Genomic DNA, 15,290 nt, shown 5'->3' with positions numbered 1-15,290 from the left:
CCTGTCTCCTCTTCCTTCTCCTGCGCTGTGTTGCTGCTGGATCTCTCCTCCTCATTCATAGCGACACAGGCACAGCTCCTTTTCTCTAGCCGCCAGCAGAGCCCAAAGAGCAGGACAAAGACTAGAGCTGCCACTGCTGCAAGGCAGAAAAGCACAGTGCTCCCAAGGCCACGGCACTCTGCTCCTGCGTCCTCTGCTCCCTCTGCTGCACTGGATGGACCACCTTCCGGAGGCTGATGAGTTGTTCTCATTGCCCCGATGAGGAAGCATGGACGCAAGGAGGAGCCTGATTTACAGAATCAGAGAAACCACAGCCCATCCCATCAGCTCTTCTGCACAACGCTCCCTGGCTCTGCGGCAGCTGAGCAGTCAGCACCTTATGCCCACGATCCCCACAAAAGCGACGCAAGAACTCACAACACAAGCTTTATTCAAACACAACGCTTCTGGGCAGCTTTGCACGTGGTAAAGCTCCCAGAAGGAATGGAATGGATGTCGTTGAAGAAAGAGAGAGGGCAGTTGCTGTGCGGGTGGTAGTGGAGTCCCTGTCACAAGACTCCTCGTGATGGCCTCTTCAGCTGCATGGTGTCCCACTCCCCAGGATGCGCTTTTGCTGGGCAGGAAAGGTGCAGCACTCTTTCCTTCCTTTCCCGTGCCCTGCATTCTCCTGTCTTTCTTCTTCCCGGAAGACACGGTCGTCTGCCAGCAGCTGTGACCTGCGCAGACACAGCTCTGAGCAGGATGACCTCTTTCAGTGTCCGTCGAGAAGCATCCTATGAACCCGTTTTCGCAGCTCCTCAAACTCAAGCTTTGCGTGCGCAGAGGCGTAAGGATTCTGCGTCAGGTGCTGGAAGAGGTTGAAGGGTTCAGCCGTGCGCAATTCCTGAGGCAAGATGATCTCCTCAGGCACATTCTCATTGCCAATGAAGAAGTGGTTCAGGCGTTTCTCGTGCAGACATCTTTGCAGGTAGTGCAGGATGGTGCTCAGCCATTCCCAGAAATACCTCCTGTGCCAGGTTGACAGCGGCAGGGCGGTCAGCACGTGCATCATAACTGTCTTCAGCGTATAGGTGGAAAAGTCTCTGCCCAGCAGGCAGCGGACACAGAGCTGCAGGCATCTGAGGTAGGAGGTGTCAGGATGTGCCTTTCTGGCAATATACCTGAAGAACTTCATCTCTGCCACAGCATAGGTCTCTGGCCACATGGTGTTTGGAGTGTAGGCAGCCTCTGTATACTGGCTGCTCACAAAGATGTCCGAGTCGCCTTCTTGCACCCCAAACATCAACTCAATGAAAATCCTTTTCCCCCGGCGATTTGTCACACAGAATTTGCAGGAGCGGTCGGAGGGCAGCACTGTTAGGCGGCGTATGGCTGAGAGATGCATTGCCCTCCAGGAACGTCTCAGGAACATCTGGAAATAGCGCGCAGTTTTCTGCGCATCTAGGTAGGAGGCAGTGCAGAGGTCGTCGAGGATGCTGAAGGCTGCATTCCTCCCGTGCTCTTGCTCGGGGTCGTGGAGGAAGCAACGTGTCTCTCCTGCCGGCTGCTCCATCTCACAGGTACACACCAACTCCACCCGGATGCGAAAGTTCCTCATTGGCCACACGGGGCCTGGCTCCAGGTGGAAGATGTGTCCACGGGGAGGCTTCAGGGGCAAAATCAGGCGGTAGGTGACGTCTTCCTCACGGGGACTCCAACCTTCAAAGGCACTGCCCACCTCGATGGCTTTTTCCAGCACTGGGAAAGAGGTGTTGGAGAAGATATACTGGTAGACATGGATGAAGATTTCCATAAAGCTCCTCACAGACTTGTAATCTCTCTCCAGGCCCCGAACTAGCCACTGCATGTCTTCGTCAAAAAACATTCCCGGGTCATTTGCATTATCATCTCCTTCTTCGTCTTCCTCTTCCTCATCATTCTCTTCCTCATCTTCATTTTCATCATCATTCTCATCTTCATCTTCATTCTCATCATTGTTCTCTTCTTCGTCTTCATTTGCATCGTCATTTTCTTCTCCAGGTTCATTTGCATCATCATGCTCTTCCTGAGCTTCGTTTGCATCATCGTTGCCTTCATCGTCTTCATTTGCATTATCATTCTCTTCAGCTTCATTTGCATGATCACTTGCTTCTACGGCTTCATTTGCATCCTCATTCTCTCCTTCCTGTTTCTCCTCCCCTACCTCTTCAGCAGAGCTCTCCTCTTCTCTCTCTGGCTCACGGCTCCATTTCCTGAGACAGCAGCAGAGCACAAGGAGCAGGACCAGGACTGCAGCAACGGCCCAGCACAGCCAGTGTTGCAAGGCAGAGAGGAGCAGGGATGGCCAGGCAAAGCCGCTCTGCTCCTGGCTGCTCTGCTCCCGGCTCCTCTCCTCTATCTCCTGCCACAGCCGAGTCATCTCCTGTTTCATCATCTGCGCACGCTGCTCCATGCGCTCGTGCGTCTCCTCATCCAGCTCATAGCCCACCAACTGCACGTTGAGGGTAAGAATTTGAAAAAGCCCGACGAAAAGGTCCAAGAGAGCCATGTCCTGCAGGAGAAGGGAGAGAAGGGGCTGAGTGGGGCTGGGCGGGAGGGAGGGGGCAGGTGAAGGGGGAGAGGGGCCGGGGGCCGCCAGGAGCTGGGGGCAGGTAGGAACGGGGCCGAGGCAGCTGGGAGGCAGCAAGGGCTGCCCCGGCCCCGGTGGCGGCCGCTCCGTGCCCTGGCCAAGGTGCTCCCGCGAGCGGCCGGGCCCTCCATGCAGGGTGAGAGCCCAGCCCCGGGGGCCGCGTTTCTGCCCCGGCCCCGTCCAGCCCGGCCTCCCCCGCCTGCGCACTCACCGCTGGCCCAGGCCGGACTGAGGCAGCGCTGCTGCTGGCGCCCCTGATAATCGCCCCGTGGGGACTGGTCCCTTGTGATGTCACAGGCGCCAGAGCGCGTCACAGGCACGCCCGCCGGCCCTGCCCGTCCGGACCACCCTGGCCCAGCCACTCGCAGCTGCCCCTGGCAGCCAAAGCCAACGCTGACAATGTACAGAGCCCCCGAGCCGGACAGCACTGCCAGGGTTCTGTTTACCAAGCAGACGGAAGCCCCCCAGACCCTTGCCAAGTATAAAACTGGGTGATGTGACCCATGGATGCTTTGCTCCCTGACATCCTATCCCATGAGATGGGATCAGCTCCCTTGCTGCTGGCCGCTGCTCTGGTGGTCATGGATGGGCCCTTGTTGCCTTCACGACACCCCGGGATGGGTGATGGTGGAAATTGTGACTGGGAGATGGGGCCTCTCTGTGGCAGGATCTCTCTTCCTGCTGTGCCACTGAGAGAGGACGTTGCTTCCAAAGAGACAATTCCTGCGGGTGATGAGGGTCTCCAGGTGCAGTTTTTCTAGTGGGCAGCTCCCACTGCCGATAGAGCACTGGTTTCTCCACGTCCGGCATGTTCAGCTCTGTGGTACCAGCTCCCCGGAGTGTGTCTGGGATCAGCAGATTCTCCTCCTGGACCCCAGTGAACACGCGGAGACACATCAGCGGTGCCTCTCTCTTGGTCCTGCTGCAGGTGGAGCTGCCAAGGAGTTTTTTTTCCCATGTGAAATCACCGCCACAGTTGTGAGAGTCTCCACACCATGTCCCTATGGTATGAAGTTGTCACCTGCAGTCAGCTGTGAGCCTCGCAAACATGATGAGCAGTCTCGTGAGCGACCTCGCAGCTCCAGGACATGGTGAAACTCCAGCTAGCAATAGAGCCACGATAGCCACTTGTTGACTCCCCTGCTCCTCCCATCCCCAAGTAGGGGAGAGACATGAAAGGGAAGGGAGGAACTCGTGGAATGAAACAAACACAGTTTAATAAAATAGCAAATGATCACTAATACACCGCTAGTAAAAAGAATGTATATAAAATGCAAATAAAACATAAAAGGCAACCAGTGCAATTCCTCTTGAACTCTGTCTGCACCGAGCAGCCCGTCCAAGGAAGCAGCACCCTCGTCCAGAACAAGCCATCCCAGAGAGAGAAGAGAGAAAGAGGCAGAAAGGCCTCTGCAAACCGGCAGAATGGTAAAAGACTGAAATAAAGAACCTCCCAACCAGAACTCCTCCAAACAGGTCTCCATGCCAGCTCTGACACTAGCCGGAAGATCCCGATTCTCCTTAAATAGGAAGCATGATGCTAATGGCATGCAATAGCCTAAGTGATCTGCCTGGATGCTAGTCTGCCCCAGCTGTGCCCCTTTCCTGGTGGCCTTGCTTCTAGTGCGGGCAGTGGGCGGCTCAGCTTTGCTTGCCCGCCTTCTCCTGGATCCTGCCTGTTACGCAGTGCTCTCAGTTCTCTATTCCAGGACAATCGCATCTGCATCCTGGAGCCTCTTTCACCTCTGTGAAACCCCCCAGTATCTGACATCATAGATAAGTACCATCATAAGTACATAGATAAGCACCATCAAAGGTACGAAAGCAAACCTATGATGTTTCTACTCAGTTACTGCTTTCTCTGAGCACAGCTTGTGGCACATCCTCTTTGGTTTGCACACAAATCTGATGTTTTTCTATGTGTCTTTTGTTCTCACCTTTTATTTAGTGTCTGGCTTTTAAGTATTTATAGGGAATCTCAAAATAGTGCTTTTTGACGTAAATAAGCAACGTAACATGGAACATATGAGCATGTACTGGTCATACAGTAGAAGGAGGAAGGGGGAGAGAGGGGGGTTTGCATTCTGCCACACTCTTGCAACAGGATCACGAACAGGGGTTGCAGCAAAATTGGTGGGAACGGCCGCTGAGAGTAGTTAGGTCTTCCATCTGTAATATGTACAACCGCCTGGCAGCAGAGTGGTTCCTACCTCCTACACGTGAACCCATCTGGAGTGTGTCACGCTTTAAGGCAAGGCGGCAAAAAGCTGTGGGGGACGCTCCCTGTTACCCCCTCACCTCCCACCACCCACTTCCTGTACATCAGTGAGATGATAGGAAATATAGGGAGGAAGGAAGAGAGGCTTAGATTTCAAGTTGAAAGGTTTTAAAGGCTTTTACTAATGCTACTAATAGAAAGAGAATATAGATACAATATATACAAAACCAACCTCGAATGCTCGATGTGGAGCTGGCGTCACTCCAGCAGCTGTGGAGCTGGGTGTGCGGAGCTGGCGGCTCCAGCAGCTGCAGCTCAGACCCCTGGAAGTCACGGGTGGGACTGCAAAGCAAACTGGAAACCGGTTGCAGGGATGCAGGGCCTGAGGCCTGTACATCCCAGGCAGACAGACAGGGTCCTCTCTAGATGCCGGCCTTGGTTGAAGAGAGAGTGACCCTCGTGATCACCCTCTTATATAACGGGGTATGACGGTTATGGGATGGAATACTTAATTGGTCAATTTAAGTCACCTGTTCCATGCACCCCTCCTCAAACACGCCCCTCTCACGACGGAACGTGGGAAAACTTATCAGTCTTTCTTGGCTACCATGATAATAAATCTAAACACGAGCTTCTTCAGCATTCCCTTGGTCTTCTTATCAGCACCCAGTACAGCATCCGAGGAAAAATACGCAGGCTAAAACTCAGAAAAGTACAGCTGCCTAGAAGAACTTAGCTGAAAGAAAAATCACTAGAAGAGAATGGGTCTTGTTTTTAACAAAACCAGGACATGTGTATCTTTAAAATCCTCATGTTCAAAAAAGGAGTCCTACCCAGCATAGTATTCCGTTTTGGGACAGAGATTAATTTCAGAGTTAGAAGAGAGGGAGTATAAAAGATGCCTTGACATGTGCCTTGGGCAGGAGGCGTGCCACAGTTGGGGGTGTTTACTGTCCGCTGCCGGAAAGAGGGGATAAAAGGAACACTATAAATACAATGACCTGAATATTGCCAAATTGTGTGTGATAAATATCTAGACAGAAAGAGGCAGGCAACTTTCATGTGTTTGTTCTAGCTGCTGTAAAGGAGTATACAATTCCTGCTAAAGACAAGCGAAACCAAAACGTAGAGATGAAAAATCCTAAGGACCCATGAAGGATGAGTATGACATCATGAGATGACCAAATGCTACTTGAAAAAGCACAGTCCTATCAGAGAGAAAGCAACACCAGTAAAGCCGCCTCGGCCTACCAAATGCTCAGGAGGATGTCCGACTTGCCTTCCTCCCCGCCGATCGTCCACAAAACGCAAACAGTCCTGTTGAAGCAGTCATCTAGCTGAAGATTGCATTAGCGGGAGAAGGGCAGCACCATAACGTGGAAGAGGGGTGACGCAGGGCGATATTTACTCAGTGTGTCCTCAGGGATATGCACATGCTCAGCACATTCTCCACCAGATGTTTCCTCATCCAGGCATGCTGCAGCTCCACATGGTTGCAGGGGTCTCTTGCCAGCACCTGCTCCACGATGCTCAGGTCGAGGTGGAAGGAACGGCCAAGGGCAGGATGCAGGGGCACAAGCAGGGGGTAGACAACATGGTTCCCATGAGGATTCCAGCCTTCGCAAGTGCTGCCCGCTCCAATGACTGGCTGCAGTGTGTGGAAGAAACTATTGAAGAAGAGCAATCTGAAAACGTGGAGGAAGTCACCTCTACTTCCTCTGCCACCTGGCACTTGCTGGCCATGTTCGGCACTGGATACTGAATGTGCTTATCAGAAACCCTGCTCAAATGACTATCATCACAGGGATTTTCTTCACTTTCCTCTTCCTCGTGTTGCTCAGCCCTGTCTCCTCTTCCTTCTCCTGCGCTGTGTTGCTGCTGGATCTCTCCTCCTCATTCATAGCGACACAGGCACAGCTCCTTTTCTCGAGCCGCCAGCAGAGCCCAAAGAGCAGGACAAAGACTAGAGCTGCCACTGCTGCAAGGCAGAAAAGCACAGCCCATCCCATCAGCTCTTCTGCACAACGCTCCCTGGCTCTGTGGCAGCTGAGCAGTCAGCACCTTATGCCCACGATCCCCACAAAAGCGACGCAAGCACTCACAACACAAGCTTTATTCAAACACAACGCTTCTGGGCAGCTTTGCACGTGATAAAGCTCCCAGAAGGAATGGAATGGACGCCGTTGAAGAGAGAGAGACCTTGACCCTCCTACCAGCGGCTAGCTAGCCGCGCGAGTTTCGCGCCTTCTCAACTCCCACCTCCCTGAAGTTGTTTACAAGACCCATCACGGTCACAGTGTCCTTGCCGCTCCCTCACGATCAGCAGCCTCCACCGAGGCCTCCTGAGGCATCGAGGCCTAGTTATGCCCAACTCCGAAACCATGACAAACCGCTAACTTATCAGAACAGAACTCTTATTAGAACAAACATTAGGACAAAACACTTCTTAGAACAAACTCTGGTCGTGCAACTGCTCCATGAATTCATGTCCTTTATCTTTAAGCCACTCCCTAACAATTCCCCCTCTTTCTTTTTGCACGAGCAGAATTTGTCCCAATGCGCGCTCTAACATTCTTTTAATGCAACATAAGACACATCTTAGACACAAAAGTCCAATAACTGCAATATTCAGAATATCTAACAAACCTTGCAAGAGGCCTTTGATCCATCCTCCCAGTCCCAGCCACTTCGTGAGGCCTTCCAGGCCAAACAGCCCTACGTCTTCTTTGATTTGCTGCGAGCGATCTATTAACTGCTTAATTTCTTTGTGAATTGATCGTGACTTATCTTCTAGATCCATACAGCACATACCATCAAAGTCCTCACATCCATGGCCATGGGCTAGGAGCAAAAAATCAATGGCCATCCGATTCTGTAACACGGCATGTTGCACACTACTGATGCTCTCTGCTAAATCTGGAAGCACTCTACTCATAAGGTTGGCTTGTTTTACTACCCAACAAGATAACCTCTCTAAATTTCTATGTGCTTGGGCGGCAGCAACACCTGGGGTAAAAAATGACGCAAATATTATTTCCCATTTATTCCAGAGCCGTATGTTGTCATCACAGGTGTTATCAAGGGTTTCTGTAATGTCCCTTTTCCACCTTACAGGATTAGATCTATTTGGGTGATGATGTGGCAAAGCTAGTCTAAATTGACCAATCGTGCATGGACCTCCCATCGTTCGGGCTGGTATACCATTCCAGGCACGGTTGCCACAGATAAGAAACCACCCCACAGGCAGACGTTTAGGGAAATGGGAGACACCAACTGGGTGACTCTTATTATGCAGGACCTTTTGACACCACCGGTTCTCCCATTGTGTCTCATTACCTACTGGGGAGACTGGAGTCACGGTAAGGTTGCAGTGCCAGCTTCCGGCTACTGCACAGCGGGTCTTCGAGCTGTTGAGGAATATACAATAGGAAGCGTTTAAGGAGTCTACTAATTCAGTTTCTTGTGGCTCGGGCCCATCAGGAGGCTTCTGCCAGTATGGAGGCTGAATAAGAAAATCCTTGAGCCCACTCCGTCCCAGAGTGGGACGTGAATGTTCCCGCTGCTGCTCAGAGAGCGATCGGTTAAAGAGGCCATAGGAACTGTTATTCAATGGTACCCCAATGAGACATGTAACGAAGGGTGCACTTGGGGTGGACAAACTAGCACAAAAGGTAATGTGTTGGCAGCTCTCCCAAGGGTTAGCCAGACATTTTCCTGAGGGTCGAACAAAGACTTACTTACAAACCCTGCAACTGTGTAAACGTTTAACATTATGATCAGAAGTTGCCACATTTTAAGAAAATTCCGATATCAGTCTCAGATGATTACACTTATGCAGATTCTTCGCCCTCAGATGTTCTCGGTGGTCGGCTGTCCAGAACTGCTTTAGTCCATCTAGCTGGGATCCATTGCGGGCCTTGTGGTTTACTGGTGTCAGGGACCCCGGCATGAGGCTTCGCAGGCACTACCTCAGAGTCCCCGAATATACAAAGATAGTTCATGCTGCTGTTGCCAGGTCCAGGCCGAGACTCCCTCTTGTGGCTGGGCGCAAGGAGCTGGCAGGAACGGGTTGGAGCTGGGAACGGGCACTTGGTGCTGTTGTAGGGTCGAAGGTTGCCTCTCAGCTTGGCGCAAGGGGGCTGGGGCTGCAAAGGCTTGCTGCTGGGCCTGTATCAGATCTTTCCCTAGCTCCCTCACTGCCTCCACTAGCATCGCCTGCGGCCCCACTGGCACCCTACTCATGCGATCTTACATCTGCTCTATAGTTGCATCTCCTGGCAATGTTAATATTATGGCCTTTGTAGGTTGATTAGTGTTCTCTAGGACACACTGCCTCAGCAGTGCTGGTTTCATCCACCTCTGTACGTTTGTCTGTTCTATCGCTGCAGTTACGTGGTCAATAAATTGCGCAAATGGCTCCTCTCTACCCTGCTTTATAGCCATGTATGACGGCGGGGTGGGGGAGGTCTTTACCGCACCTATTGCTAATCGAGGCGTTCGCATGGCTTCAAGACAAACGTCCGGCCCTAACTGAGGTTGGGCGTCAATAGTAACAAACCCCCCACCTCGTCCCAGTTAATTGTTCAACAGTTACTCCATAAAGGGGATCATTTGGATTTCTAGGGTGGTGCGCTGATATTTCACAATAGCGCTGCCAATGCGCTTGCCAGAGCAGTAATTGAGACTGGGTCATGATCATCCTCATGATGACCTTAATATCTTCCTGACATAGGAGGGTTCCCCCCCAGATACAGTTTAGTAATTGTTTTGTGGGTTCCCCGTGCAACCCAGACTCATTCACTGTGCTACGCAGTTGAGACAACAACTTCCAGTTCAACGGGCTATAAAAACCCTGAAGCGTGTCATCATCAACTGTTCCAAACTGAACAGGAAAAGCTTGGGCGCTAGTGAGGTCCCCAATGATATCACACTGTTTATTTTCGGCTGCTTGTTTCATTATCTCTCTCCAATTAATCTGATTTACTCTGGCTCACCTTTGCGACCCCGGCAGCTTAGCTACCGGACCCACAGTTTCATCTTCCTCCTCCCCCTCAGGCGGCGGAGGAGCTGTGGGGGTGCAGGGTCGCGGGGGGATTGGAGGGGGGCTTACAGAATCAGTACCTTCAGCTTTTACTTTCTTAGTTACTGTAATGGGCATACCCCTAGGGGGGACTGGAACACGATTGTTCCCAAACAACAGGTCGTTAGCTGGCAGTGCTCCTGTCGATACACTCCCTTCCCCCCCGAATCGTTCTGTCGCAACCGCCGCTAAATTATTTTCTAACTGATAACGCTTAATATTGTTTACAACTTCCCGCCATGGTTTCATTAGTTTCTTTGCTGATTTATCCTCATCTATAACCATATCCCATAACACATCCCCTAGTTTTCGCCATTCACTAACATCAAAAAGAGAATCCGGATTCTGAAAACAACCCTTAACTTTACCTAACGTTACTAATCCCGCTAAATGCTTGGTACAGCCTACTCCCCGCTTTTCTAAGAAGTGCTGTAATAAATCTAGGGCTACCTCGAGATCCATATCTATATATACGAAATATACTCTTACCCTATAATTATCGCTGATGCCTCCCTGATTCTGGCACCAGTTGCAGCCCTTTCTGGTAGCCCCTGCGGACGGCGAACCCCTTTCGGATGGCTCAGCCTTCGGAACGACACGCCGCGTGACCAGCGTTCGGTCGCTCTTGACCCCCCGGTTGCTGCGATACCGGTGCTACTCTGCGTCCGCCGCTCCCATAATAGTCCCTTTTTTGTCGAGGGTCCCTGTGTGGGCGCCAGTCGTGAGCGGTAGAGGAACAAGCTAGGCCGACTCAGTGGAAGTGATAACGCATTGCTCAAGTTTATTGCCGTTAATGACACCTATTTATACAGATTACGATAATTATGCATACTTGTCACCTGCTGATTGGCTTAGATCCAAAGGTTACATTTGCCTTAACCCTCCTACCAGCGGCTAGGTAGCCGCGCGAGTTTCGCGCCTTCTCAACTCCCACCTCCCTGAAGTTGTTTACAAGACCCATCACGGTCACAGTGTCCTTGCCGCTCCCTCACGATCAGCAGCTTCCACCGAGGCCTCCTGAGGCATCGAGGCCTAGTTATGCCAAACTCCGAAACCATGACAAACCGCTAACTTATCAGAACAGAACTCTTATTAGAACAAACATTAGGACAAAACACTTCTTAGAACAAACTCTGGTCATGCAACTGCTCCATGAATTCATGTCCTTTATCTTTAAGACACTCCTTAACACAGGATGACCTCTTTCAGCGTCTGTCGAGAAGCATCCTATGAACCCGACTTGGCAGCTCCTCAAAGTCAAGCTTTGCATGCTCAGAGGCGTAAGGATTCTGCGCCAGGTGCTGGAAGAGGTTACTGGATACTGAATGTGCTTTTCAGAAACCGTGCTCAAATGACTATCATCACAGGGATCTTCTTCACTTTCCTCTTCGTCGTGTTGCTCAGCCCTGTCTCCTCTTCCTTCTCCTGCGCTGTGTTGCTGCTGGATCTCTCCTCCTCATTCATAGCGACACAGGCACAGCTCCTTTTCTCTAGCCGCCAGCAGAGCCCAAAGAGCAGGACAAAGACTAGAGCTGCCACTGCTGCAAGGCAGAAAAGCACAGTGCTCCCAAGGCCACGGCACTCTGCTCCTGCGTCCTCTGCTCCCTCTGCTGCACTGGATGGACCACCTTCCGGAGGCTGATGAGTTGTTCTCATTGCCCCGATGAGGAAGCATGGACGCAAGGAGGAGCCTGATTTACAGAAGCAGAGAGACCACAGCCCATCCCATCAGCTCTTCTGCACAACGCTCCCTGGCTCTGTGGCAGCTGAGCAGTCAGCACCTTATGCCCACGATCCCCACAAAAGCGACGCAAGAACTCACAACACAAGCTTTATTCAAACACAACGCTTATGGGCAGCTTTGCACGTGGTAAAGCTCCCAGAAGGAATGGAATGGATGCCGTTGAAGAGAGAGAGAGCGCAGTTGCTGTGCGGGTGGTAGTGGAGTCCCTGTCACAAGACTCCTCGTGATGGCCTCTTCAGCTGCATGGTGTCCCACTCCCCAGGATGCGCTTTTGCTGGGCAGGAAAGGTGCAGCACTCTTTCCTTCCCTTCCCATGCCCTGCATTCTCCTGTCTTTCTTCTTCCCGGAAGACACGGTCGTCTGCCAGCAGCTGTGACCTGCGCAGACACAGCTCTGAGCAGGATGACCTCTTTCAGCGTCCGTCGATAAGCATCCTATGAACCCGTTTTCACAGCTCCTCAAACTCAAGCTTTGCGTGCGCAGAGGCGTAAGGATTCTGCGTCAGGTGCTGGAAGAGGTTGAAGGGTTCAGCCGTGCGCAATTCCTGAGGCACGATGATCTCCTCAGGCACGTTCTCATTGCCAATGAAGAAGTGGTTCAGGCGTTTCTCGCGCAGACATCTCTGCAGGTAGTGCAGGACGGTGTTCAGCCATTGCCAGAAATACCTCCTGTGCCAGGTTGACCGCGGCAGGGCGGCCAGCATGTGCATCATAACTGTCTTCAGCGTATAGGTGGAAAAGTCTCTGCCCAGCAGGCAGCGGACACAGAGCTGCAGGCATCTGAGGTAGGAGGTGTCAGGATGTGCCTTTCTGGCAATATACCTGAAGAACTTCATCTCTGCCACAGCATAGGTCTCTGGCCACATGGTGTTTGGAGTGTAGGCAGCCTCTGTATACTGGCTGCTCACAAAGATGTCCGAGTCGCCTTCTTGCACCCCAAACATCAACTCAATGAAAATCCTTTTCCCCCGGCGATTTGTCACACAGAATTTGCAGGAGCGGTCGGAGGGCAGCACTGTTAGGCGGCGTATGGCTGAAAGATGCATAGCACTCCAGGAACGTCTCAGGAACATCTGGAAATAGCGCGCAGTTTTCTGCGCATCTAGGTAGGAGGCAGTGCAGAGGTCGTCGAGGATGCTGAAGGCTGCATTCCTCCCGTGCTCTTGCTCGGGGTCGTGGAGGAAGCAACGTGTCTCTCCTGCCGGCTGCTCCATCTCACAGGTACACACCAACTCCACCCGGATGCGAAAGTTCCTCATTGGCCACACGGGGCCCGGCTCCAGGTGGAAGATGTGTCCACGGGGAGGCTTCAGGGGCAAAATCAGGCGGTAGGTGACGTCTTCCTCACGGGGACTCCAACCTTCAAAGGCACTGCCCACCTCGATGGCTTTTTCCAGCACTGGGAAAGAGGTATTGGAGAAGATACACTGGTAGACATGGATGAAGATTTCCACAAAGCTTGTCACAAACTTGCAATCTCTCTCCAGGTCCCGAACTGGCCGCTGCATGTTTTCGCCAAAAAACATTCCCGGGTCATTTACATTATCATTCGCTTCTTCGGCTTCATCTTCCTCATCATTTTCTTCTTCATCTCCATCTTCGTCTTCCTCTTCCTCATCATTCTCTTCTTCATCTTCATTTTCATCATTGTTCTCTTCTTCGTCTTCATTTGCATCGTCATTTTCTTCTCCAGGTTCATTTGCATCATCCCGCTCTTCTTGAGCTTCGTTTGCATCATTGTTGAGCTGACGGCTCCATTTCCTGAGACAGCAGCAGAGCACAAGGAGCAGGACCAGGACTGCAGCAACGGCCCAGCACAGCCAGTGTTGCAAGGCAGAGAGGAGCAGGGATGGCCAGGCAAAGCCGCTCTGCTCCTGGCTGCTCTGCTCCCGGCTCCTCTCCTCTATCTCCTGCCACAGCCGAGTCATCTCCTGTTTCATCATCTGCGCACGCTGCTCCATGCGCTCGTGCGTCTCCTCATCCAGCTCATAGCCCACCAACTGCACGTTGAGGGTAAGAATTTGAAAAAGCCCGACGAAAAGGTCCAAGAGAGCCATGTCCTGCAGGAGAAGGGAGAGAAGGGGCTGAGTGGGGCTGGGCGGGAGGGAGGGGGCAGGTGAAGGGGGAGAGGGGCCGGGGGCCGCCAGGAGCTGGGGGCAGGTAGGAACGGGGCCAGCTAGCAATAGAGCCACGATAGCCACTTGTTGACTCCCCTGCTCCTCCCATCCCCAAGTAGGGGAGAGACATGAAAGGGAAGGGAGGAACTCGTGGAATGAAACAAACACAGTTTAATAAAATAGCAAATGATCACTAATACACCGCTAGTAAAAAGAATGTATATAAAATGCAAATAAAACATAAAAAGCAACCAGTGCAATTGCTCTTGAACTCTGTCTGCACCAAGCAGCCCGTCCAAGGAAGCAGCACCCTCGTCCAGAACAAGCCATCCCAGAGAGAGAAGAGAGAAAGAGGCAGAAAGGCCCAGAGGCCTCTGCAAAACAGCAGAATGGTGAAAGACTGAAATAAAGAACCTCCCAACCAGAACTCCTCCAAACAGGTCTCCGTCCAAGCTCTGACACTAGCCGAAAGATCCCGATTCTCCTTAAATAGGAAGCATGATGCTAGTGGCATGCAACAGCCTAAGTGATCTGCCTGGATGCTAGTCTGCCCCAGCTGTGCCCCTTTCCTGGTGGCCTTGCTTCTAGTGCGGGCAGTGGGCGGCTCAGCTTTGCTTGCCCGCCTTCTCCTGGATCCTGCCTGTTACGCAGTGCTCTCAGTTCTCTATTCCAGGACAATCGCATCTGCATCCTGGAGCCTCTTTCACCTCTGTGAAACCCCCCAGTATCTGACATCATAGATAAGTACCTGTAGGAATAGCAGCTCCAGGGGTGTTTATATCAAGAATGAGGCAGGTGGATGGTGCTGGCACAGAATTCTAGCTGCTTTGCAACTTAGTAGTATGTCTGTGTTAAGCAGAGATTGCACAAATCATGTTGCACCTGAGGGCTCATGTGAAGCCACGTTTGGGATGCTCCAGTTTGAATGAAATACCTCGTGTGTGTGAATAAAGGATTAGTTCTGTAATTCTAGGCTTTGCATCCTGGCCTCTCTCCTGGGCTGGCACAGGCCAGTTTAAAAAGTTTCCTTATGCTTCCCACGGCAGGAAGACACTGTGAGCACAGCCAGCAGCACTCAACTCTGCCAATACCTGCTGGCCAGTCCCTTCCACAGCCAGCCCAAGGGTGTCAGGGACACAGGCCTTATCTCGCAGTTGCTGATGGTTTGTAGCTGCATTGTGTTCATGAAGCAGATACAAGTTCAATAAGTAGAAGCAGAATTTTGAAGATGTGGTTTGAGATGTCAACACATTTCGCTTACTAAGTAATGTGAAACATACAGTGTATTAAAAATCCCACAACCTTGTAATTCGAAGTGATTGATTCTATTCCAAACGTACTTACTTAAGCTAAATGATTAATATAAACCTTCAACTGGGCTCATCCAGTGATCTGTCATTAATAAAAGAGCAATACCATACAGCTGAGCTTGCATAGCAGAGAGAGGTCAGAGTAGGCTCATCCAGGTTGCCATCTCGAAGAAATGAAATGCTTGGCTTGTAGTCAAATTGTATAGAGTGGAGA

The 15,290-nt window shown here is 51.6% G+C and overlaps 2 protein-coding genes across 2 annotated transcripts; both read right to left on the bottom strand.

Moving 5' to 3' along the window:
• Positions 1 to 751: 751 nt before the first annotated feature.
• On the bottom strand, positions 752 to 1,864 carry LOC308051623 (inositol 1,4,5-trisphosphate receptor-interacting protein-like 1; the record flags this gene model as incomplete). Its single annotated transcript, XM_080362182.1, has 1 exon — positions 752 to 1,864. One exon carries the CDS (start codon positions 1,862 to 1,864, stop codon positions 752 to 754), a length of 1,113 nt encoding a protein of 370 aa, XP_080218308.1.
• Positions 1,865 to 12,098: 10,234 nt separating this feature from the next.
• LOC308051622 (inositol 1,4,5-trisphosphate receptor-interacting protein-like 1) lies at positions 12,099 to 13,157 on the bottom strand (the record flags this gene model as incomplete). The annotated part of the gene is made up of 1 exon (XM_080362181.1): positions 12,099 to 13,157. One exon carries the CDS (start codon positions 13,155 to 13,157, stop codon positions 12,099 to 12,101), a length of 1,059 nt encoding a protein of 352 aa, XP_080218307.1.
• Positions 13,158 to 15,290: the final 2,133 nt, after the last annotated feature.

Source organism: Nesoenas mayeri (genome assembly GCF_963082525.1).
Source record: "Nesoenas mayeri genome assembly, chromosome: Z".
In the NCBI taxonomy this organism is placed as follows: Eukaryota; Metazoa; Chordata; class Aves; order Columbiformes; family Columbidae; genus Nesoenas; species Nesoenas mayeri.
This window is presented reverse-complemented; position numbering and strand designations above follow the sequence as displayed.